Source organism: Atheta coriaria, unplaced genomic scaffold, assembly GCF_025399875.1.
Source record: "Atheta coriaria isolate IRGN ID8LTWV9N9 unplaced genomic scaffold, Caltech_Dcor_3.1 hic_scaffold_3_pilon, whole genome shotgun sequence".
NCBI lineage: Eukaryota > Metazoa > Arthropoda > Insecta > Coleoptera > Staphylinidae > Dalotia > Dalotia coriaria.
Genome location: NW_027045445.1, coordinates 7,311,162 through 7,333,782, shown reverse-complemented (window position 1 = coordinate 7,333,782; position 22,621 = coordinate 7,311,162). Strand labels below are relative to the sequence as shown.

The 22,621-nt window shown below is 39.8% G+C and overlaps 4 protein-coding genes across 8 annotated transcripts; 2 read left to right on the top strand and 2 right to left on the bottom strand.

Annotated features, from left to right (window-relative positions):
- The first annotated feature begins 272 nt into the window (after positions 1 to 272).
- LOC135789374 (macro domain-containing protein CT2219-like) lies at positions 273 to 14,672 on the top strand. Of its 3 annotated transcripts, XM_065299169.1 has the most exons (5): positions 273 to 420; positions 3,151 to 3,214; positions 13,653 to 13,950; positions 14,022 to 14,190; positions 14,258 to 14,672. In XM_065299169.1, the coding sequence occupies exons 3-5, from the start codon at positions 13,699 to 13,701 to the stop codon at positions 14,551 to 14,553; spliced, it is 717 nt and encodes a 238-aa protein (XP_065155241.1). In that variant the 5' UTR covers positions 273 to 420; positions 3,151 to 3,214; positions 13,653 to 13,698; the 3' UTR covers positions 14,554 to 14,672. The 3 variants fall into 3 exon arrangements, with proteins under 3 accessions (XP_065155241.1, XP_065155242.1, XP_065155240.1); XM_065299170.1 differs by lacking the exons at positions 273 to 420; positions 3,151 to 3,214 and adding an exon at positions 7,224 to 7,362; XM_065299168.1 differs by lacking the exons at positions 273 to 420; positions 3,151 to 3,214 and having other exon boundaries at positions 13,385 to 13,950.
- LOC135789370 (ubiquitin-protein ligase E3B) lies at positions 2,251 to 6,773 on the bottom strand. Its single transcript, XM_065299162.1, has 8 exons — positions 6,477 to 6,773; positions 5,943 to 6,417; positions 5,063 to 5,882; positions 4,497 to 4,668; positions 3,438 to 4,439; positions 3,251 to 3,380; positions 2,954 to 3,118; positions 2,251 to 2,887 (listed from the first exon to the last, which is right to left on the bottom strand). The coding sequence occupies exons 1-8, from the start codon at positions 6,635 to 6,637 to the stop codon at positions 2,603 to 2,605; spliced, it is 3,210 nt and encodes a 1,069-aa protein (XP_065155234.1). The 5' UTR covers positions 6,638 to 6,773; the 3' UTR covers positions 2,251 to 2,602.
- Positions 6,927 to 12,355, bottom strand: LOC135789373 (tyrosine-protein kinase receptor torso-like). Of its 3 annotated transcripts, none has more exons than XM_065299166.1 (7): positions 11,742 to 12,355; positions 10,161 to 10,263; positions 9,135 to 9,238; positions 8,827 to 9,080; positions 8,233 to 8,754; positions 7,871 to 8,170; positions 6,927 to 7,761 (listed from the first exon to the last, which is right to left on the bottom strand). In XM_065299166.1, the coding sequence occupies exons 5-7, from the start codon at positions 8,318 to 8,320 to the stop codon at positions 7,130 to 7,132; spliced, it is 1,020 nt and encodes a 339-aa protein (XP_065155238.1). In that variant the 5' UTR covers positions 8,321 to 8,754; positions 8,827 to 9,080; positions 9,135 to 9,238; positions 10,161 to 10,263; positions 11,742 to 12,355; the 3' UTR covers positions 6,927 to 7,129. The 3 variants fall into 3 exon arrangements, with proteins under 3 accessions (XP_065155238.1, XP_065155239.1, XP_065155237.1); XM_065299167.1 differs by lacking the exon at positions 11,742 to 12,355 and adding an exon at positions 10,323 to 10,515; XM_065299165.1 differs by lacking the exon at positions 6,927 to 7,761 and having other exon boundaries at positions 8,030 to 8,170; positions 11,742 to 12,353.
- A 333-nt stretch (positions 14,673 to 15,005) lies between the features above and the next one.
- LOC135789369 (chromodomain-helicase-DNA-binding protein Mi-2 homolog) lies at positions 15,006 to 22,590 on the top strand. The gene is given in 9 exon segments (XM_065299160.1): positions 15,006 to 15,228; positions 15,852 to 16,063; positions 16,127 to 16,262; positions 16,324 to 16,472; positions 16,537 to 17,545; positions 17,548 to 18,258; positions 18,261 to 21,487; positions 21,548 to 21,908; positions 21,985 to 22,590. Coding segments are annotated over 9 exon segments (5,985 nt in total). The 5' UTR covers positions 15,006 to 15,191; the 3' UTR covers positions 22,128 to 22,590.
- Positions 22,591 to 22,621: the final 31 nt, after the last annotated feature.

The window sequence follows — 22,621 nt, the reverse complement described above, 5'->3', positions numbered from 1 at the left end:
CCGGTTTATATATATCACATTGATAGAGTTTTTATGAAATTTTAAGTTAAATCATTTTTGCAAATAAAGTAAATTAATATTATCTCCTTTAAAAGTATTACTAACAGTATAATTAAATATATTACTTATTTAATGTACAATTTGTTTGTAATGATTAAATTTAATTATTTAAGAAATAAAATATTACTTTTGAATTTTTAAAATATATATGATCCTTTTATATGCTCCTCCATGTTGAATATCACATCATGCGCATGCGCAGTACAAATTTCTATGTTTTTTGCCACTCAACGGCATCAGCTGTTCGTTACGGAATTGTCGATTTTTATTAATTTATTGCTGAGTTTAATAGCGGTGCCGCCGATTGATTTACGTCCTACAGCCAGTGCAACTCAATTAAGCATCAATCAGCATCAACAGGTAAACAAATCAATCCGCAGCTTTTGTTTTATTCGCTTCTGTAATGCATGAATCGTGTCGATTTGAAAATAACGAGCATAACCCTACATGAATATTTTATTTCAACGCGACAATGTCGCAACAACGCAAAAACACATCATGCGCAATTAACCTCGACGGTGAACTTTTAAACGTCTGCGCGACATTTTGTTGACCGTCTTGTACGTTCAATTAAAATTTTCTTTGTCCGATAAATTTAGACGCACTTTCAAAGTTCGCACTCAAGTGCATTTTATAAATATTCTCTTTGTGCGCTGGTGTACTGCACGTGGCTAATGACGGATGGTTCCTGTTTTCGATTATTCATTTGTTTCCAAGTAAACAAACTTGGGTTTTGCGGTCGGTCGCCATTTTGAAATTTTTGCATTAATGATGAAAAATAAGTTGAATGTACCAGAATATTATTTATCAGGAAAAACGTTTATAAATAAACATCCTGCAAGGTGTGCTGTTGTGCGAGACGTCGCGTATTCATTGTCATGGAAATTTCGTATTTGAAGGATGTTCAAGGTCATTGAATTATTAGATTTTTATACAACTTAAAAGTCTAAGCAAACTGTGAGAAGATTTCGGGATAAATTTTGTAGAAGCAGGTAGAAGGTGGCGAAAATAAAACTAGTTTTTAGGTAGAATGGGTGGCTTTGGTGTTGTCAGGTCATTTGCCCCCCGAAATAAGCGGCCATGGAGATAATAAAGACTGCACTTTGTGACGATGCGTGCGTAGATCGCTTCGGAGGGTCGAAAATAGATTGCTTTGTGTCGTTGTCGGTGCGAATCTTTACAAATTCGCCAATTCTGCGCGTTTTACACCTGAACAGGTTATTTTCGGCGTGCGGGGAATCTTTGTCGGCATTATATTGCATTTCTTGAAATCCATGTCCTCAGATGTTTGGATTACAGCTCAAATTAAGAAGAAAGAAGGAAGACTTAAAATAATCTTTTCAAATGTATGTTGTGCTTAAAAAAATCAAGAAAATAATTAAATATAAGAAGAAAATTTATGAAATTCATGAAAATCGTTATTGTGTAAAGTGGTTTGTTAAATTTTTGATTTTATAAATGACTAGCTGTTGCCCCCGACTTCGTTCCGGCAGTGTTTAATAAAAATGTAATTCGTTTTTACTCTCTTGTTCTACTCATACTCGTAGTAAGAATCAATTCTATCAATAAGATTAACAATTTTAATTTAAAGAAATTATGCATATAAAGTTTTTTCAATAATGCACTTCAGCGCGCCATCTCGAATTCAACTATTTAACTATAACTATGATTGAATCTCAATGTCAAATTTTATTCTATAGAAAAGAGCTGTTTTGAGGATTTTCCCGGCAATTATTCGAATTTTTCTCACCTTTTAAACCTTCCCTAGACCTCCACGAATAATTCAAGACCAAGATAAGATAAATCCGTTCAGCCGTTCTCGAGTTTTAGCGAGACTAACGAACAGCAATTCATTTTTATATATATAGATAGTTGGTCAAAAATGCAATGAATTGATAAAAATAGCAAGGAAATGCGTCGTTGTTTTGGCATTTTTGTTTACAAAATGTTTGCTTGTGTTTTGGCTTTGTTTTGCGCAGTATGATGCGATATTTCTTGTATCTAAGTGCAAAATATCCAAAAATACTATATTCTTCCATAAAAACAATTTTTTGTTTGTAAAACTTAAGATTTTTGCTTTTTTCTAAAGTCTATTAAGAAGTAATTGAAATATCTGACTTTTCTAATTTAAATTAACATAATTTTCATCGATTTTTAGTTTAAAAAGCCTAATTTCATTCCTAATCTTAATTCTTTTACCACATTCATATTTATTTTAATACCACATTTATAGCTTCTTTATAAACAATAATTATATACAAGATACACAATAATGATTCTTAGTCTTCGATATTTTACATTAAAAAAACATTCTTTGTCTTACCTTATGTTTCAGCTAAATTTCTCCATCAATATCTCACAAAAATTGATGAACTCTAATCTTTCAACAGCCTAAAATGATGAATACACATCTGCGCCTACCTAAAGTACTCTTTACTTACTCTTAGTAACCTACATAATTTGTTTTGTATCATCTGAGGAAATTTCTACGTTTTGGTCCTTAATTTACGCTCCCATTTTTGATTAGTTATTAGCACCGTGTTTACGAGAGCTCGAATCCAGTGTTGCATGTGACTGCATAGCGCAGTTTCTCGCGCAGCGTGCTCTTCTTCTGATAGTTGGGCAGCTTCAGCAGGTTGAAACACGTCGACGACGTGGGCAGTCTATTGAGCGGGTCTTTCTTGCGTATCGTGAAGAAACCGCGTATCACACTACCGATGGTGTCACCGGTGTCCTCATCATCGCCAACTTCCACGCAACGAATCGAAAATGGCGGCTCCAAGTGCGCAAAACCCAATAACGGGGGTTTTGAACAACTTGTCACAAACTAAATTAAAGAAAAGATAAAATTTATTATTTAATTGCAGTTTAGAGTAAAATAAACAAAACAAACCTTAAGAAACATTGCTTTTTCTTCTTCGGTGAAATCCTTATCGAGGATATCCCACAGCCAGCCTACAACTCGATGCGAATCGTGAAAACCACCATAGTATTGCGTGTGTTTACGCAAATCGCGCAGATCTAGCGGGACATTATCCCCAGATATCAATCTTTGCAACTGAAAATTAATTTTCACTTTATTTTTTACAGATTTCACCAAATTTATCAAAAAATACATCAGAACGGCGTCGTTGAGGATCAGATTAATATCAAGGTAAACATAACCTTAAATTCTTTAAATTTTACTTACTTCCGGTGTTGAAAACAATGACAACCAATCAGGGTTGATAATCGACCGGAAGCCGCGAATGAACGCTGCGGTCTGATCACGTATCTGCACGTGCATCCGGAAATGCGCCACCAAATGGATGTAATTAATCCTTAAAACAAAAAATATCAGATTTACCCGCATAGTAAACTTCTACTTCAAAACTTACTTATTATCATTAGTGACGGGTATAGCCTTCCCTCCGGGAATCAACTCGTGCGTAACCAACCTGCCCATATTATCCTCATCGATGCTAAACGTCAAATCCAATTCGGAAATATCACCAGTATAGTGTTTCACATAACTCAAGCTTCGATAAACCTCCGCATCTAGCGATGGCAGTTCATCCACGCAACTATACAGCGCCTGCGCAGTTTGCCCCAACACTTGACTGAGGAAAAAACTCGCAAACGGCACATCCACCACGATTCCTTCATAAACCGCCTTGCCTAACATGCGACCGACGAAATCAAACAACTGCAAGTGATTATCTTGTAAATAACTAGTCGGCGATGGATATAATCTCTCTTCACTTGTTGCTTTGAATAAATTCAGCGATGGATCAAACACGCGTTTGATACTCTCCTCGAGGAATTCTTTAAAGACGCCATCTTGATCAATTCCAGCCTCGTCCAATCCCTGCTCATTGATGAACCGCACACGGATGACACCTTTCAATGCTTGCGCTGGGAGTAATGCAAGTTGCCTATAACCATCTTCGACTATACGCGATCGATGGACAGTTATGAGTGTAGATTGCGGTGATGCGCATGCGGATTCGGTTAACCCCAGCACAGTTTTTTCATTGGTGATGTATTTCCGGAAGAGGCGGACGCGATCCTCATGCGGGATTATATGCGGCATGGTTTGCATGAGGAGTTGCGGACCTCTGCGGCCTTTTTCTAACTCAGTGATGAAATTTGACACGCGGAGGTCTTTCAATAGCCAATGACCTTGCGGGGCGTAGACTCTTCGACAGTCACGGCGGTATAACACCATGAGGAGAGTATGCAACGATTGAAACAGCGTGTTGGATTGAATAGTTTTGAGGTCGAAGAGATTACTCAACACTGCTTTGTACAGGAATACGTTGAGGAAATTTGACATGACGACGAAATCGTTCAGTTTGAATTGGTCTTGCTGTTCGTACATTTCCATATCGTCGAGAATTCTGATTGAAAAAATAAAACAATATTATGAGTGGTTTAGAATAATAAATGATTCTTACGTGACATAATGTGTCATACACTCGGCGATTAGTTGCAACATTTGAAACTCTGGCGCTGTGCACTTTGTGTTGATTGCAAGATGGTCCATGAAAGTTTTAAGTCCGCAGTTTGGGCCCAGTGAACAGAGGAAGAGCCATAGGTTGTATAAAATAGCACCTTGGTAACACAATCCTGAAAGAAATGCAATAAACATTAAATTAAATTATAGTTTAGGTCCAGTTGCGCTTAAATTTTTAACTTTTGACAATTTTTGACATTTGTTTCCGATTAGTTCTGATTTTTAACGTCAGGTGTCGCGCGGTGCACGATTGAATTAAAAATGTCATTTTTCTATATTAATTGTAGTTTATCGTGATTATTGTGATTTTAGAAATCTATTATGAGTAAAATATATTACTTTTACAATCAAAAATGTGTGAGAAATGGTTGTATATGATCCAATCGCTCAAAATTAACGAAAAAAACTCAGATTTGATAGATATGCAACCCTTCTGTCAATAATTTTCATTAAACTTTGATCTCAACTTATCCAAATGAAATATTCTTACTAAAAATGATTAAATACCTGTGAGAATATCCAACTTCAATTGATTCAAAGTATTCAACGCTGTGTGATACATCGAACAAATCAACACAACTCTATGCACCTCTGGACTCCCCAGCGTCCGATAGTGTTTCGTTGCATTCTGTCGATTTCCCCGATTCTCCAACGCTTTGCGAATGAAATTCGCACCGGAAAACCCACCATTATGCACAGGACTATGCCCAGCCTGCGGCGCCTCCACCCCTTCAACCATAGTCGCCAAGAAATCCCCCAGTAAAATTCTAATCATCGATGCATTCCATAATAAATGCAGCTGTGCCTTCACATGCGGCATCGCCGCATGCAAAGATGGATCCATAGGCTGTGCGAACCAGCCCAACACCGGATGCCAGTGTGTCAAGTTGGATTGTTTGCTAACAACGTAATTTTGGCAACTTTCTAATAACCCCGTTACTACGACGGTAAAAGTAGGAAAACTCATGTCTTTAAGCACATCCGGTCGGCCATTGTAACCCAGTTGGAGGAGGTTTGCGAGCAGGCATAACGCATAACTGCCTTCCAATGTGTTGAAGACAATGCGCATCGATTGTTGACTGGAAAGCAGTTCTAAACTTTTGGAGAAAATACTTGCGTTCTGTAGAGTGATGATGCTTTCAGGAGTGAATGCTTCTAAATGCCGGATGAAACCAGGCACGGATAAAATATGAATCAAGAACATTGTCATCAACTTGTCGCTGTAATTCGCCGACACCAGAGGGCGCATCGATAGCGTAAGAATGGCAGAAAGTGACACTTTGTTGAATGAAATCTTTGCTCTGCCTAAACCTTTCAGAAGTAACGTCTGAAAGTTTTAATTTAAAAGTTTAATTTTATATTAAAACACATATAATATAATTAATACCTTAAGTGTAATATAAAATCCTTTATGAAAGATTTGGCCCATCAGGTTGGCACAAAGTTGATGCATGCCTGGTTGCAGCTTCTCCATGTTCTTGTGCTTGAGAACCATCCATGTTTTTGTGCCGGTGTAAGACACCAATGTGTGTAATAACACTAGAATTACTTTCGTGTCATTCGCAAACTCCGGGCGCAGTTCCTCCAACATTAAACAGCATTTCCAAAGCACATCACTCATATGTGCAATCCATTGAATGACATATTCTTTATTGAGTCCGACGCCAACATAGCTGAATTTCGGCGAATCGCATTCGAGCGTCGCTACGAGATATCTGCACAATTTAACGAAACGATCTCTATCTCTGGAGCGTCTGTAGACTATGAGGAAACGTCGTGCGCAGTGATAGATGCCAATTGCGGGTTTGAACACTGGTCTGCTGTCTTCATGGATGTCTGGTACAATTGTATCAAAGTCATCACTGAAATTATAAACATGTAGAAGTTGTGATTATTGTGGTTGGGGTTGAGGCATGCTTACAGAATGCGTGAGGCAAAACGTAGCCGCGTCAGCCAGCCTCGAACATGCGACTGGATCGTGAGCGCGGCGACATCCTTGCGCTTCTCCAATGCTCGCTCCTCGCGTGCTGCCTTCGTTTGCTCGAGGAAACCGACTTTGGCATTGTCCGCCTTGTGGAACATGACACTCGCCGCGGCCGGCACTCACGTCGCACGTTACGAACGCACCGGCGCGCACATATCTCCCAAACTGGCTGTTTTGATCCGTAATCCGTAAAATTTTGGATTGGAAACAGCAGCGAAACGTCAAATTTGACAGATAAACAGATAAAGAAGGTTAAGTGTTATGTTAAAAATTAACTGCTGGGAATACCAACTTCGGGTCTTGTCGGGGAGTTACTACTAGCGCCATCAGCGGCGAGTATGGAACTATTATATTTTCAAATTTGCTATGTCATGATTTCTAAAATAATTAATAAAAAATACATTTTATTAATGCATGTTGTGAAATAATACTACATAATACAGTTTTAAATTATTTTCTTTGAATTAAATTACTTTTAAATTAAATGATGTACGTAAAACTGAGTTTAATATTTTAGCGTCAGCCCCTAGCGGCTGATCTTGGTACTACCCAAACTTTTTTAAAACAAAAGTTGTTTACCATCGCAAAAATTAATTCGGCTCCGCCATTGACGGAAACACATAGTTCTTATCCACTTTCCCGAAGTCCACATACGCACTCGTCATTGTCTTCTCTAACATCACAGCGATCTCAGCGAATGTCGGGCGTTCATCAGCGTCTGCATTCCAACACCGCAGCATTAACTCATACAACTCATCCGTGCAGATAATAGGCCGCTGTAATCTATAGCCCTCCTTCAGGCGCACCTGCACCAATGCATCAGGTAATTCCGTGTAGGGCATTGCGCCCAATGTACCTATCTCCCATAATACTACTCCGTATGACCATACGTCACTCCTGCTGTCCGTGCGTAGATTGTCTAATGCTTCCATTGCCATCCAACGCATTGGGAAGCGTTGTGTGCGTTGCGAGACGTAAGGTCCGGGACGCGACATGCCAAAATCGGAGATTTTTAACATTTTACCCTCGTTTATGAGGATATTTCGGGCGGCGAGATCACGATGTGTCACTGGGATACTTTCTAGATAGGCCATGCCTTTGGCGATTTGCAGTGCGAAACTTTGTAGTTCTTTGTTGTCTAGCACGTAGACAAGATTCGAGAAGGAGCAGCAGTCGCTCGTTGGGGATGCTGGGGGTGAGTTTGATAATGTTGTGTATTGAGCTATGGAAATTAATAAGTTTTAGGAAGTTTTAAGGAATTAATTGAAAAAAAAAATATTTTTTTAAATTTTGAGCATTAAAATGTTATTTTTGATAATTTTAAGACTTACTTGATACTGAAGTGAGTCTTTTCGGACTAGGAGGATAATTATCCCCAAGATAATTTTTCTCTCCACTAGGATATCCGATATAATCCTCCGCCATATTACTAATAGAACCATTATTCCATGTTTCACGCAATCCGACAAGATAACTCTTCAAACTTCCACAAGTGATGAGTTCCATGACAATCGCCAAAGGTTTCTGCACTTTGCAGTAACCAATCAATTGTACTACATGCGGATGATGCCCAATTAATTGCATCGTTTTCATTTCGTCGATAAACGCGTCATGTTCATCACTAAACGTCGCTGTAAACCAAAAAAATAACATTTTATATATATTTTTATATAAAAATTTTATATAATCTTACATCGAAGTTGTTTAACTGCAACGCGTATAGCTGCACTATACCGTGGCATAAGAACCGCCTTCATAAACCACTCCGAAATACCCCGCATCAATTTCTTTGATCATTGTTAATTGATTGTAAGGAATCTCCAATGGATCATCATTGTCTTGTAATAAGGGATATAGAATATTTGTTACTGTAGTTGGCATAGCATGCAAGGGCACTGAATGTTCTCCAGTGATTGTGAGTGATCCTGTGACACTTTTACGTGTGCTATATACAAAATAAAAGAGGACTATGGCGATTGCTGATGCAAATACAACAATTACGATGATTATATGTAGACTGTGGGTTTCTATGCGTGGAATTGTTTTTGGACAGAATGGATCTGGTTGTTTGCATTGTTTCTCGAAGATAAAGTCGAAACATTTTGATAAATTTGAACTAATTATTCCTGGTATTGATCGTGTTATGTGAGTAATGCTTTGATCTTCTATTGGGAAGTGGTCTTGGGCAACCAGACCTCCTTCAGTTGTGTACTGCCTAAAAATATTAATATTAATTAATAGTTTTAAATGTTTTTTTTTTAAATTTTAGTAAATAAGTTAAAATTACTCTAGAATAATCTCCGTGAGAGTATTATTGCCTTCCTTGGTCCATTCTAAGGTAAATTCATCATCGCTGTGGGCAGTGATGTTCACTTTGGTTGCACTGGAGGATATGTGGCTGCAGTCGCATACATCTCCCACACATCTTGGAATGTCAAAGTGATGACTACAGTTTATTTGTCGGAAATGTAACTCGTAGCTGCATGCGGCCAGAATACGCATGCGTGTACTTTTGCATCCTATTATATTACTAACAGAATTCTACAACAAAATAAGTGTTTATTTATGATGTAATTAGGTAGAGATTGTAATTACCAGTGGAAAATTGACTGGTGCATAGGTGGCGGCTAGAGAACAAGTCGGTGGGCTATTATCGGCGACGGTAAAACGTCCAGGAATTATCGTTTCGTTGAAAGTACCTACAAAGTAAAGAAATTATTTATTTGGTGAGAATATTTATTGTTTTCGGTAGTGATTGAGTATTAAGTTGATGCACAAGATGAAAAGTATGATAATAAACAAAATTTAACCATTTCCGGAGAAATGAGATATTTAGACTGAATTTTCGTTGATTTTACTGAAATCCTGCTGAAACTACGGCCGATTTCATCGATTTCATCAAAAAGATTCGTAATTTTATTTTAAAGACATGATAATCCCTACTTATTTTATAAATGCGAAAGTCCTGATGTTTGTTACACTTTCACGCAAAAACTACTTAACCGATCATCATGAAAATTTGTACACATATTCTTAGTGGTCCCCGATGGTTATAGGCTACTTTTTATTTAATAAAAAAAATTATTTTTAAATAAAATAAAGAAATAGTTTAGCCAATAACACCTCTGCATCTGGCTATTTGACTACTTTAACGCCATCTAGCATTCCAGCAATGAAGCTCAAACCTAAGTACTATAGTACCATCACACTGTATTATCACACTGTATTACCGACAGCTACGTCAACATCAAATCCAATTGACTACACTATGGAGACTGTACACTATACTTCCATAGACTATACTTTCAGCCATTTTAAACTTCCCGCCAGACGCGTACGGAAGCAACTTCATTATTTTAGACATTCGCGAGCGAAGCCGTGGGTTAAAGCTAGTTGCTTATAATACATTTTAGCGCCATCTATTTAGCTATAATATGATTAAAACTCTATACAAATTTTCACCTTTCATTTAACAGTCTTTAAATCATAATTTTTAATGTTTTATTTATTATTCTCTTATTCTAAACCGAGATAAACCCAAAAAATCATAGATGATCAAAATCTGTCCATCCGTTCGTGAGTTATAAATGATTTAACTAACACAACTATTACTTTACTTACCCAAATCGCTAATCTCCCACGTAACATTGAGATCGATGCAATACTGCTCGCTTTTATTCTCCACCGGTTGAACACTCAGCACGCAAGAAACACCCATGCTCACCTGCATAAAATATACAAACAATTACTACTATAAAATAACCTAAGACAATGGACACAGACATTGATTGACTGATGCTGATAAAACCGTTGTAAATTATCTGGAAATAATTTGCGTTATGATAAACGCATTGCAGCGCACCGTACCGGAGTAAATATTTACTCTGATCGCATATTATTAATTTCGCGAGGGGTATTTGTGAATGAACTTGCGGATTAAGCTGCCGCATGGCAACTGCTTTTCAAAATGGCCGCCGTATCGCCATCTAACAAAGCAAACAGTTTTTACATCGGTTGGGAAAACTACATTGACGCACACACATTCATCGTGAGATTTTCACAGTTCACACACCGAAATGCACATTGCATACAAGGTCATGCAATAGATTCAATTTGGAAACAAATTGTTTTGATGCCAGTTATTTGAAGAATTTACTTGTACCATTTTGAATGTTTACGTGGATTGAAATAGCTGTAAATCAGGTGTCACTATAACGAGAGATGTGGTTTTAGCAGCGATTTAACAGCGTTGAGCTTTGATGCTTAGTGGGAATGTGTGCGCAATGTTGGGTAACAGTTTACGTTACGCTAAAATTACTTCCCGGTGGTTTTCATATCAATTAATGGATTGGAACATTTGATAAATTAGATGCGGAATATGTTTATTATGCATAAACATATTAATATAATTGGATTAATATAAGTATGCAAACATTATACAAAGAAAATGTATAAATTTCTTTGTAAATAGAAAAGAAAAATGAATTTTTGAGAAGATTTTTAGTGCAAAAGCAAAGATCAAAGTGTTTTCTACATGGAAATGCTTTGATTTTTATTTGTATTTCTCTGAAAGGAGATTATCTTGAATGCTTTGGGTTTAGAACTTCTAAGATAGGTTTATATTTATTTTAGAGAATAAGGGGACACTTGTAGGAGCTTCCAATAGAGAATATTTTGAATGTATGAACATGTGTTCACATGTTCAGCGTGTGGGCTTTTCGCTCAACGTATTTTATCAGTAAAAAATGATGGATAATATTTAGAGAATGTATAATGCATGCATTAGAATTTCAACACCTATATTCTTTGTTTGGCAAACAATTAAATTTATGATGATGATCTTACATCATCTTTAATTATTAAATTAAACTTTTTTCTTTAATTTTTTTCAATTTTTCATTGAATTTAATTTTTTTCTTATTCAGACTTGTTTCATTCGAGTAACAACTTGGTAATTTGTTAAACTATTTGTAAAACTATCTAAAAATTAGCTAATTTCCATGGACTCCTTCCATACTAAAAGAAAAACTGATTCAGTAGCTATCAAAATCAGTTATATAAGAAATCCTGTATTTTTTCTACTTTTTTATTACAATTTTCCCGATAAATTCTAGGTATATTTCAGGACATGTAAAACTCTTGCATAAAATGAGAAACTACTACCAAAGAAAACGAATAACAAAATATTTGCTAGGAATTTACCTGAATTGGCAAAACTACCCCACAGATGACGAGAAACCTTATCACATCAAGTGTCCCTCTCATTTTAAATCCAATATTATCACCGATCGTGAACATTGTGCACACCGATTGCTATCGCCACTGATCATAGACTTTCCACCGTTCGACGTACGAATAAACTTCAAGGTGCACTACGCACCTTTCAATCACAATCACACAAGCCAGTTTAATTTAATTTAATTCTATCCCAAATTATTATTCAAATTTTAACTCAATCACAACTCACAACATTAAATATCACAACACAATTTAACATAATTTAACACTGTGTTTATTTTCTCTGCGTATATATATATTACAAATATTTTGATTGAATAAATTCACTTCACATGTGTCGCGTCTGATAATCCCATCCGAAATAATTCGTAGCCGCCGAGGGAAAAGCGCGTTAGGCGCGCATTTTCGCGTTTGCGCACCCGCACGCCTCGCGGACACGCAACAAGTGAACCGAAATTATATATCGACACCGTGAGCAGTGATTAATTCTTATTGTTTTCAATCGATGCTCGTCGATCACCTCGTGGAGTGCCCCGATTTGGAGAGTCACAGTGAGCGCTTGAGTTTTGAGTTTTGCTTATCGTGTGAATAAACACATCGAAAGATTGATGGAATTCAAAGGACCAGCGATTAGATTAATCGTTTATTTACTCAGAAATGATGCTACCTAATTTTTTACACTAACGGTAGCCGAATATTTATTTTAAACTAGCTTCGCTCGCGAATATCTAAAATAATGAATTTCCATATAATCTTTCATCCCTTATTTAACATGCTTTAAATAAAAATTTTCAATTTTTTAATATTTATTCTCTTATTCTGGACCAAGATGAATCTAAAAAATCATAGATGATCAAAATCTGTCCAACCGTTCTTGAGTTATAAACGTTTTAACTAACAAATCGTATTAAATTATTCCTTACTAGCTTTAACCCTTGGCTTCGTCCGCGAATATCGAAAATAATGAAGTTGTTCCGTACGCGTCTGTAGTCACAGATGAAGTAACAATGAAGTAGAATGGCGGGAAGTTTAAAATGGCTGAGAGTATAGTCTATGGAAGTACACTGACTGTACACTGTCTCCATAGTGTAGTCAATTGGATTTGATGTTGACGTAGCTGTCGGTAATACAGTGTGATAATACAGTGTGATGGTACTATAGTACTTAGGTTTGAGCTTCATTGCTGGAATGCTAGATGGCGTTAAAGTAGTCAAATAGCCAGATGCAGAGGTATTATTGGCTAAATTATTTCTTTATTTTATTTAAAAAATAATTTTTTTATTAAATAAAAAGTAGCCTATAACCATTCGGGGACCACTAAGAATATGTCTACAAATTTTCATGATGATCGGTTAAGTAGTTTGTGCGTGAAAGTGTAACAAACATCAGGACTTTTGCATTTATAATATTAGTAGGGATTATCATGTCTTTAAAATAAAATTACGAATCTTTTTGATGAAAACGATGAATTCGGCCCTAGTTTCAGCAGGATTTCAGTAAAATCAACGAAAATTCAGTCTAAAATTCTCATTTCTCCGGAAATGGTTAAATTTTGTTTATTATCATACCTTTCATCTCGCATTTATAATATTAGTAGGGATGTGAAAAACTGAAGAATTTCTGATTTAAGTTGGTAAAACTTTTGTTTTACATTCGAATAATTTCTGACTTTATATCGCTATGACCACCGCTGTCTCGAATAAAAAATGTGACGTTCATAATTTATCAGTGTCGTTTTCTCACGCATTTTTAACGCTCCCATAACGTTCATCTAATTCGACCTTTTTCAACGCAATTAATACGCGCGATCATGTTGGCACTCGCTAATAAATTATCAATTCTAAAATATCGCTTCCACCACGTTGTGGGTGGCAGATCTCTGGCTTCGTTCCAGGTGGCAGCGCCGAACACGGCACCCAAGATGGCTCCCACGTGGCAGGAGGAAAAGAAGCGCTACCTGCAGATGTCGCTGCACGACAAGCGCAAGGAGTACCTGTGTGGTGACAAATTTGTCATCGTCGATGATTTGCTGCCGTGGGATGAGTATATTCTTAGCAAGAAGCACGCGCCGAAGAAGAGTCCCATGCCGGCTGATTTCAGTATCAATTCGGCGAAGAATCTAAAGCTTTGTAAGAAGATTAGCATCTTTCGTGGGGATATAACTACCTTAGAGGTAGGATGTTTGAATATTTCCCATAAAACTATCACTACTGGTGATTTTGTTTTGTTTTTGTGTATTCGTAGGTCGACGCCATTGTAAATGCAGCGAATAAATCCCTGTTGGGTGGCGGTGGTGTAGATGGTGCTATACACAGCGCAGCGGGGACTATGCTCGTCGCAGAGAACAAAACCCACGGTGGATGCGCCATTGGTGAGGTCAAAGTCAGCGGGGGATACCAATTACCTGCACGAGGTATTAAAAGAGCTTAAAATATTAAAATAAACTACGTTGGGATTAAAATATTGTTTTTAACTTGTAGTTGTTATTTCCACCGTTGGACCGCAGGGCGAACGACCAGAACTCCTGCGTAAGTGCTACAAGAACTCGATGGATATGCTGGCGAAGCTTAATTTAAAGACAATAGCTTTTCCGTCTATTTCTACTGGAATTTACGGATATCCGGTGAAGCCAGCGGCGCATGTGAGTGCGCAGGAGGTGCGCAAAGCTCTCGAGCAGTACGACGACAAAATCGACCGCGTTGTTTTCTGCCTCTTTAGCGAGGTGGATGAAGACACTTATTCGCAGGTGCTGCCAACTTATTTTCCTCTGCAGTAGGACAGCTTACAACATGAAACAGTTGAAATTTTCTTAATGCGGCAGCCGAAATCTTGATTGGAGTGCCCCGTCTGTTACTAAGCAAATTCTCTTATGATTAAATAAATGTTTTGATAATATTAGTGTTTTAAGTAATTTTTAGGTGAGAAATAAGAGTTAAAAAGAAAAATGGAGAGAAACTTGTTAAACTAAAACCAAGGTGTAATTTGGGTTGCCTATATTTAATCAAATTCTTAGTTTAGTTGAAAATAATAAAAATGTAAATGTAAATATAAATTCTAAACTATTCTAGATAATAAGAAGTATACTCAATAATGTTAGAGTTTACATTTTTTCATACACTGTTATTTATTATTTAATATTTTAATTAATAGTAATATCTTTTAGTTTGTATGCGTGCAGAGGTCGCTAGGTGTGTTTGCTAGTTGTATGTTATTGCGCATGCGCCAACTCGACAGCAGCCGCCATAACGTTGTCCACTGGCGGAGTGAGTGAAAGCGCGTCCCCGTTCCTGTTGTACGCGAGTGTGTGTTGCATGTGAAGCGTGCGTCCCGTTCGTGTATGTCGGCGAAGTGAACAAACCAAACCGCCAGGAAGAATAAGTTATTCAGCGGGACTTCGTGCGCTTGCTGACGACGATGGCGTCTGATGAAGAACAGGACGAATCTTACGCCGGTAAGTGCATTCGCATCGTGATACACCCGAAGCAAAACCCGCGAGCGGCTAACCCGCTAACCGTTAGCCGCGAAGACGCCAACCTCGCGAATAACAACGCCAAATATTCACAAACTTCAAGTTTTCCACGCCAATCGCAGTGTTGATTTGATTAGAATTGTATTTGTTTGGTTATTATTTGTTACTCATCGAATGCAGTCAATGCATTTCTTTACATGCGAAATAATATTGCGTTGTGAATGAATTGTCGCGCTACTATGTTGCTAGTACATGTGTGTAGGCGGTAGGTGGGAATACCGCGATGACAGTACGAATGCGCCGGAGCGATTATACTCTCACGGCGCTCATTATTTTTTGATGCCGTGTTGCTGGCCGCATAATACGTGGGGGGAGCGCGCGGTGCGAGCGGGGTCTCCCTTAACAAAATGGACGACTTGAAACAATTCGAGATTTTTCTCGATAATATGGAAATTTGCGCATTTTGAAAAGTTTCGTTGTACGCTTGGTTTATGCGGCATTCTGTAACTGACCATGTCCAAACTGGACGCATGTGGACACTTTTAACCTCACAACACAAATACCGGCAACAGGAATTTAATTTATTTTTTAATTTATTTCTAAAGGTGATGAAGATCAAGGTAATGACGATGGCGGTAATGAGCATGTAGATAATTCACCTGCTGATTCCGACGAAGCGCCGGCAAAGGCAGAGGAGGACGATGATGAATACGAGCCCGAGAGCAGAAAGTCGAAAAAGGGCAAGAAACGTAAAGCACGAAGCGAAGAGAAAAAGGGAAAAAAGAAAAAGAAGAAAAAGAAAAATGACAGTGGAGATGTAAGTTTTAAAATATTCTAAACACATATAAAATACCTAATAAATAAATTAATATTAATTCAGGAAAGTGATTATGCCAATGAAGATGACAATGGTGATTCTGATTATGGTAGCAGTAAGAAAGGGCGAAAGTCTAGAAGTTCCACCAAGCATTCAGCACCTGCTACACCACAACAAGATACATCCAACAGTGGAGGAGGTAATAAACATTTACTTAGTAATATATTTCAAGATATTAATTGTTTTTATGTGTTATATAGCTGGCATGCCTACAATTGAGGAAGTCTGCTCAACATTCGGACTCATTGATGTTGAGTTGCAGTATAGCGAATCAGATTTCGTGAATTTGACGACTTACAAGTTATTTCAGCAACATGTACGACCAATGTTGGCTAAAGAAAACCCTAAGGTATGTCTATTTTAATTAATTTTGTTGAAAAGTTAATAATCTTATTGTTTGTATTTATTTACAGGTTCCAATGTCAAAACTTATGATGTTGGTCGCAGCGAAATGGCGTGAATTCTCCAACATAAATCCTCATTTACAATCCGAAGCTGAAACATCCACCGCCGCCGATTCGGAATACAGCAAACCAAGTCGTTCCTCACGATCAGCTAAAGAACTCCCCAAGGATGATGATGAAGAAGAGGATGACGACGACGACGATGATTCTCGAATTAAAAAACGCCGTCCGTCTCGCGGTAAAAAATCCTCAAAGAAAGCAAAGGTTCCCACGTTAAAGATCAAATTCGGCAAGCGTAAAAGAGAACGCGGCAGCTCTGAAGATGACGGTGAAGCGAGCGTGGCTGGGTCCGACCGTGACTCCGATATGGAGTTTGAACAAATGCTTCAGGATGGTTATGAGGGTTCCAGTAAGACAGAAACCATCGAGGAGGCGCCTGCACCACCTGCTGAGACTGGCGATGACACGCCAGCGCCTCGACGCAAAGCCAAGACAAAAATCGGCAACAAGAGCAAGAAAAAGAAGAAGGGTAAGCCAAGCGGACGGCCTGATGGTGAGGAACAATACGAGCATCAGGATTACTGTGAGGTGTGCCAGCAAGGCGGTGAGATTATTCTCTGCGACACTTGTCCCCGAGCATATCACTTGGTATGCTTAGAGCCTGAATTAGAGGATACACCGGAAGGTAAATGGAGTTGTCCGCATTGTGAGAATGAAGGGCCAGCGGAACAAGACGATGATGAACATCAAGAGTTCTGCCGCGTTTGTAAAGACGGCGGGGAGTTATTGTGTTGTGATAGTTGTCCGGGTGCATATCACACACATTGCTTGAATCCTCCACTCACAGAAATTCCAGATGGTGATTGGAAGTGTCCCAGATGCAGCTGTCCACCACTCGCTGGTAAAGTAAGTAAGATATTGACGTGGCGATGGGTGGAGGTGCCTCCACCACCGCCGAAAGAAGGCGAGGAGTTGACACCTGCCGAGAAAAAGAAACAAAAACCACAGCGTAAACGTGAATTTTCGTGAAATGGCATGAGAAATCCTACTGGCATTGCGATTGGGCGTCTGAATTACAAATAGACGTACACCATCCGTTGATGTTCCGCAGTTACTTCCGTAAATACGACATGGAAGAACCACCTAAACTGGAGGAACCATTGGATGAGTCCGACAACCGCGTGAAACGCCTACAAAACATGGGACATGAAAGAGATGATGAACTGGAAGACAGGTTCTACAAATACGGCGTGAAACCAGAATGGTTGATTGTGCAGCGTATCATCAATCATCGCACAATGCGAGATGGCCGCACGTTGTATTTCGTCAAATGGCGTGAATTACCCTATGACCAATGCACCTGGGAAGAAGAGGACGACTCAGTACCAGGTTTGAAACAAGCGATTGAGTATTACTTCGATCTACGCTCAGCGTCTATGAGCGACAACACCAAACGCAAGGGTAAGAAAGGTAAGCGGTCGAAAACCCGTGAGCTCATCGATGACGATGATAGAAGCACTCCGAAGAGGTACACACCTCCACCGGAGAAGCCCACCACAGATCTCAAGAAAAAATACGAACGGCAACCGGATTATTTTACAGAAACAGGTATGCAGCTGCATCCATATCAGTTGGAAGGTCTCAACTGGTTGCGGTATTCATGGGGGCAGGGAATTGATACTATTCTCGCTGATGAGATGGGTCTGGGTAAGACCATCCAGACAATTACGTTTTGTATTCGTTGTATAAGGAAGGACACTGCAAAGGTCCTTTCTTGGTCAGTGTACCACTATCTACGATTATCAACTGGGAGAGAGAGTTTGAGTTATGGGCGCCTGACTTCTACTGCATTACATATGTCGGTGATAAGGATTGTCGTGCAGTCATCAGAGAGAATGAATTGTCTTTCGAGGAGAATGCAACCAGCCGGGGTGGCAGAGCGAGTAAAATCCGTTCTAGTTCCATCAAGTTTAACGTCCTGTTGACTTCCTATGAGCTTATTTCAATAGATTCTGCTTGTCTGGGGTCAATTGATTGGGCTGTGTTGGTTGTAGACGAGGCCCATCGACTTAAGAGTAATCAGTCGAAGTTTTTCCGACTTTTGGCTGGATATAACATCTCTTATAAACTATTGTTGACCGGTACTCCTCTGCAGAATAACCTCGAAGAGTTGTTCCATTTGCTGAACTTTTTGAATAGCAATAAGTTCAATGATTTAAGCACGTTCCAGAACGAATTCGCTGATATTTCGAAAGAGGACCAGGTGAAGAAACTGCATGAGATGTTGGGTCCACACATGCTGCGGCGGTTGAAAGCCGATGTGTTGAAGAACATGCCCTCGAAGTCCGAGTTTATCGTGCGTGTGGAGTTGTCACCAATGCAGAAGAAGTACTACAAGTATATTCTGACGAGGAACTTCGAAGCGCTGAATCCCAAAGGTGGTGGGCAATCAGTGTCGCTGTTGAACATCATGATGGACCTGAAGAAGTGCTGTAATCATCCGTATTTATTCCCAGCTGCGTCGGAGGAAGCTCCGCTGGGACCCAGTGGAAATTATGAGACGTCTAGCTTGACAAAGGCGGCTGGTAAATTGGTACTGCTCTCGAAAATGTTGCGTATTCTTCGAGAGCAGGGTCATCGCGTGTTGATCTTTTCACAGATGACGAAAATGTTGGATATTCTCGAGGATTACCTCGAGGGTGAAGGTTACAAGTACGAGAGGATTGACGGTGCGATTACAGGTAATCTTCGGCAGGAAGCCATTGATCGCTTCAATGCACCCGGTGCACCGCAGTTTGTTTTCTTGTTGTCTACCAGAGCCGGTGGTCTTGGTATCAATTTAGCAACGGCTGATACGGTTATTATTTATGATTCCGACTGGAATCCACATAATGATATCCAAGCCTTTTCGCGTGCGCATCGTATCGGGCAGGCGAATAAAGTAATGATTTATCGCTTCGTTACGAGGAACTCAGTTGAGGAGCGAGTAACGCAAGTAGCAAAGAGGAAGATGATGTTGACGCATTTAGTTGTACGGCCTGGAATGGGTGGCAAGGGTGCTAACTTCACCAAACAGGAACTGGATGATATTCTGCGGTTCGGTACGGAGGAGTTGTTCAAGGAGGATGAAGGTAAAGAGGATGAAGCGATTCATTATGATGACAAAGCTGTCAAAGAGTTGTTGGATCGCACAAAGGAGGGTATCGAACAGAAAGAGAACTGGGCCAATGAGTATCTCAGTTCGTTTAAGGTCGCCAGTTATGTGACGAAGGAAGGTGATGTTGAGGAAGATGTAGATACTGAAATCATCAAACAGGAGGCGGAGAATACTGATCCTGCTTATTGGATTAAATTACTGAGGCATCATTATGAACAACAGCAGGAGGATATCGCTCGTACGCTTGGTAAAGGTAAACGTGTGCGTAAACAGGTTAATTACAACGATGGTGGTTTAACCACCGATACCCGAGAGGATAGTACCTGGCAGGAGAACCTCTCTGATTACAATAACTCGGATTATTCGGGTGCTTCTGATGAAGATAAAGAAGATGATGATTTTGATGAGAAGGCCGATGGCGATAACATTCGCAAGAGTAAGCGGCGCATGGAACGCAGGGATGAGCGTGATCGCCCACTTCCTCCTCTGCTGGCGCGTGTTGGTGGAAACATCGAGGTGTTGGGCTTCAATGCCAGGCAACGCAAAGCATTCCTCAATGCGATTATGCGTTACGGTATGCCGCCGCAGGACGCATTCAACTCGCAGTGGTTGGTGCGTGATCTCCGTGGTAAATCAGAGAAGATCTTCAAAGCGTATGTTTCGTTGTTCATGCGACATCTGTGTGAACCAGGCGCGGATAACGCGGACACCTTTGCTGATGGTGTGCCCAGGGAGGGTTTGAGCAGGCAGCACGTACTTACCAGGATCGGCGTGATGTCGCTGATTAGGAAGAAGGTACAGGAGTTTGAACATATTAATGGAGAGTATAGTATGCCGGAAGCTGTGCGTAAGGCAATCGAAGCGAAGAAAGCTGCTAAAGCGGCGGCGGAGGCTGCTACAGCTGCGGCGGCTGCAGCCACAGCGGCAAATGCAACTGCTACGGTTGATTTGGCTAGCACGCCCACTGAAGGTGAGAAAAGTGCGACTACAAGTACAAGCGCCACTCCTGCGACAAGCGCTGCAGCCAGTCCTACACCAACAGTTGCAACTGACAGTGAAAAGGAAAAGGAAAATGGTGAAGCGAATGCCACCGTAACACCTAAAGAAGAAACAGCTGAAACAGTTGATGATGCTGATAAAGACAAGGATACACCTGCAGAAGATGTTAAAACAGCTGATAAAGAAAAAGAAGATGAAGCCAAACCTTCCACTAAAGAAGTCGATGAAGTCAAAAAGGAGGAATCTGCCGAAACTTCCACTGAAAAGGAAGACAAAGAAAAGACAGAAGAAACAGTTCCTCCCATTTCTCCAGAAAAAGAAAAAGAAAAAGCCGATATTAAGGAAAAAGAAAAACCGAAAGTTGACGAAATAAAAACCGAAGTAACAGATGAGAAAAAAGAAGACGCTTCCAAGGAAAAGGAAGAAGATAAGAAACCCGTGGTCAAAGAAAAAGACGATGATGAATGTGTTATCGTCGACGTCAAGAAAGAGGATATGCCCACTAAAGAGGAAGAGGAAGCAAAGAGGAAGTTTATGTTTAACATTGCTGATGGTGGTTTCACAGAGTTGCATACTCTGTGGCTCAATGAAGAGAAAGCGGCTGCTCCTGGCAGAGAGTACGAGATTTGGCATAGACGCCATGATTATTGGCTGCTTGCGGGTATCGTCACACATGGTTATGGTCGGTGGCAGGATATACAAGCAGATGCCCGCTTTACCATCATCAATGAACCGTTTAAGATGGATGTCGGCAAGGGCAACTTTTTGGAAATCAAGAATAAATTCCTTGCTAGACGATTCAAGGTAAGTAAATATTTTTAATAGCTTTATTTATATTTATTAATTAATTGTTTTTATTGTTAGTTACTTGAGCAAGCGTTGGTCATTGAGGAACAGTTGCGTCGTGCAGCTTACTTAAACCTAACCCAGGATCCCAATCATCCTGCGATGTCGTTGAACGCTCGCTTTGCTGAAGTGGAGTGTTTGGCAGAAAGTCACCAGCATTTGAGTAAGGAATCGCTTGCCGGTAATAAACCCGCCAACGCGGTGCTGCATAAGGTGCTTAACCAGCTGGAGGAGTTGTTGAGCGATATGAAATCGGATGTATCGCGGCTCCCGGCGACCCTGGCACGTATTCCACCCGTGGCGCAACGACTGCAGATGTCCGAGAGGAGTATATTATCGCGATTGGCTGCGACGTCGTCTTCGAATGCGTCTCCAGCAAGTAAGTGTTTGATTTGTATAGTTTTATTATTATTTAGAAATATTTACTAAACATTTGATGTTTAACGCTGTTCTAGCTCAAGTGATGAGCCAATTTCCGCCCGGTTTCAACGCGGGAAGTCTGCCCGGTTTCGCAGCGGCCGCCGCCGCCGCCAACTTCGCCAACTTCAGGCCCCAGTACTCAGTTCCTGGACAGCCACCCTCCGGTTTCCCGTCGTAAGGTGGTCCCCCAATTCCATTTCCTTCATCATCCCCGCCTCCCTTGGCTCCAAACACTCACACCTCACGCACTTTTTCTGTGGCTATTTCGGTGTCGTAGGTTAATTGTAATGTTATTTTAATCATCCCAATAGGATCAATAACGAGGAGCGAATTTTTTATAACGTTTAGAATCTAGCGGATAAACAAACAACAAACTCTTAGCGTATAGGGAAGAAGGAGCGTTTAATTTATTATTGTACGCGGCCCGCGTTCTACATCCCAATCGAGGCAAAACGAAAGCGGGCGATTGGTGCGCGGAACGCTGTGACGAGAGAAAGAAAAAAAAAACAAGCGTCTTGTGTAGTGTTTTCTTCTTAGGTTGATACTTATTACTGAGTAATAATAGCTAATGTATGTATGCGCTCGCACCGTTACTCAGTAGCAAGATACATTCCAAGCAATTAAAACTATTATAAATCACATGGGAATTGTGTTTTACTTTGATATCTGTAC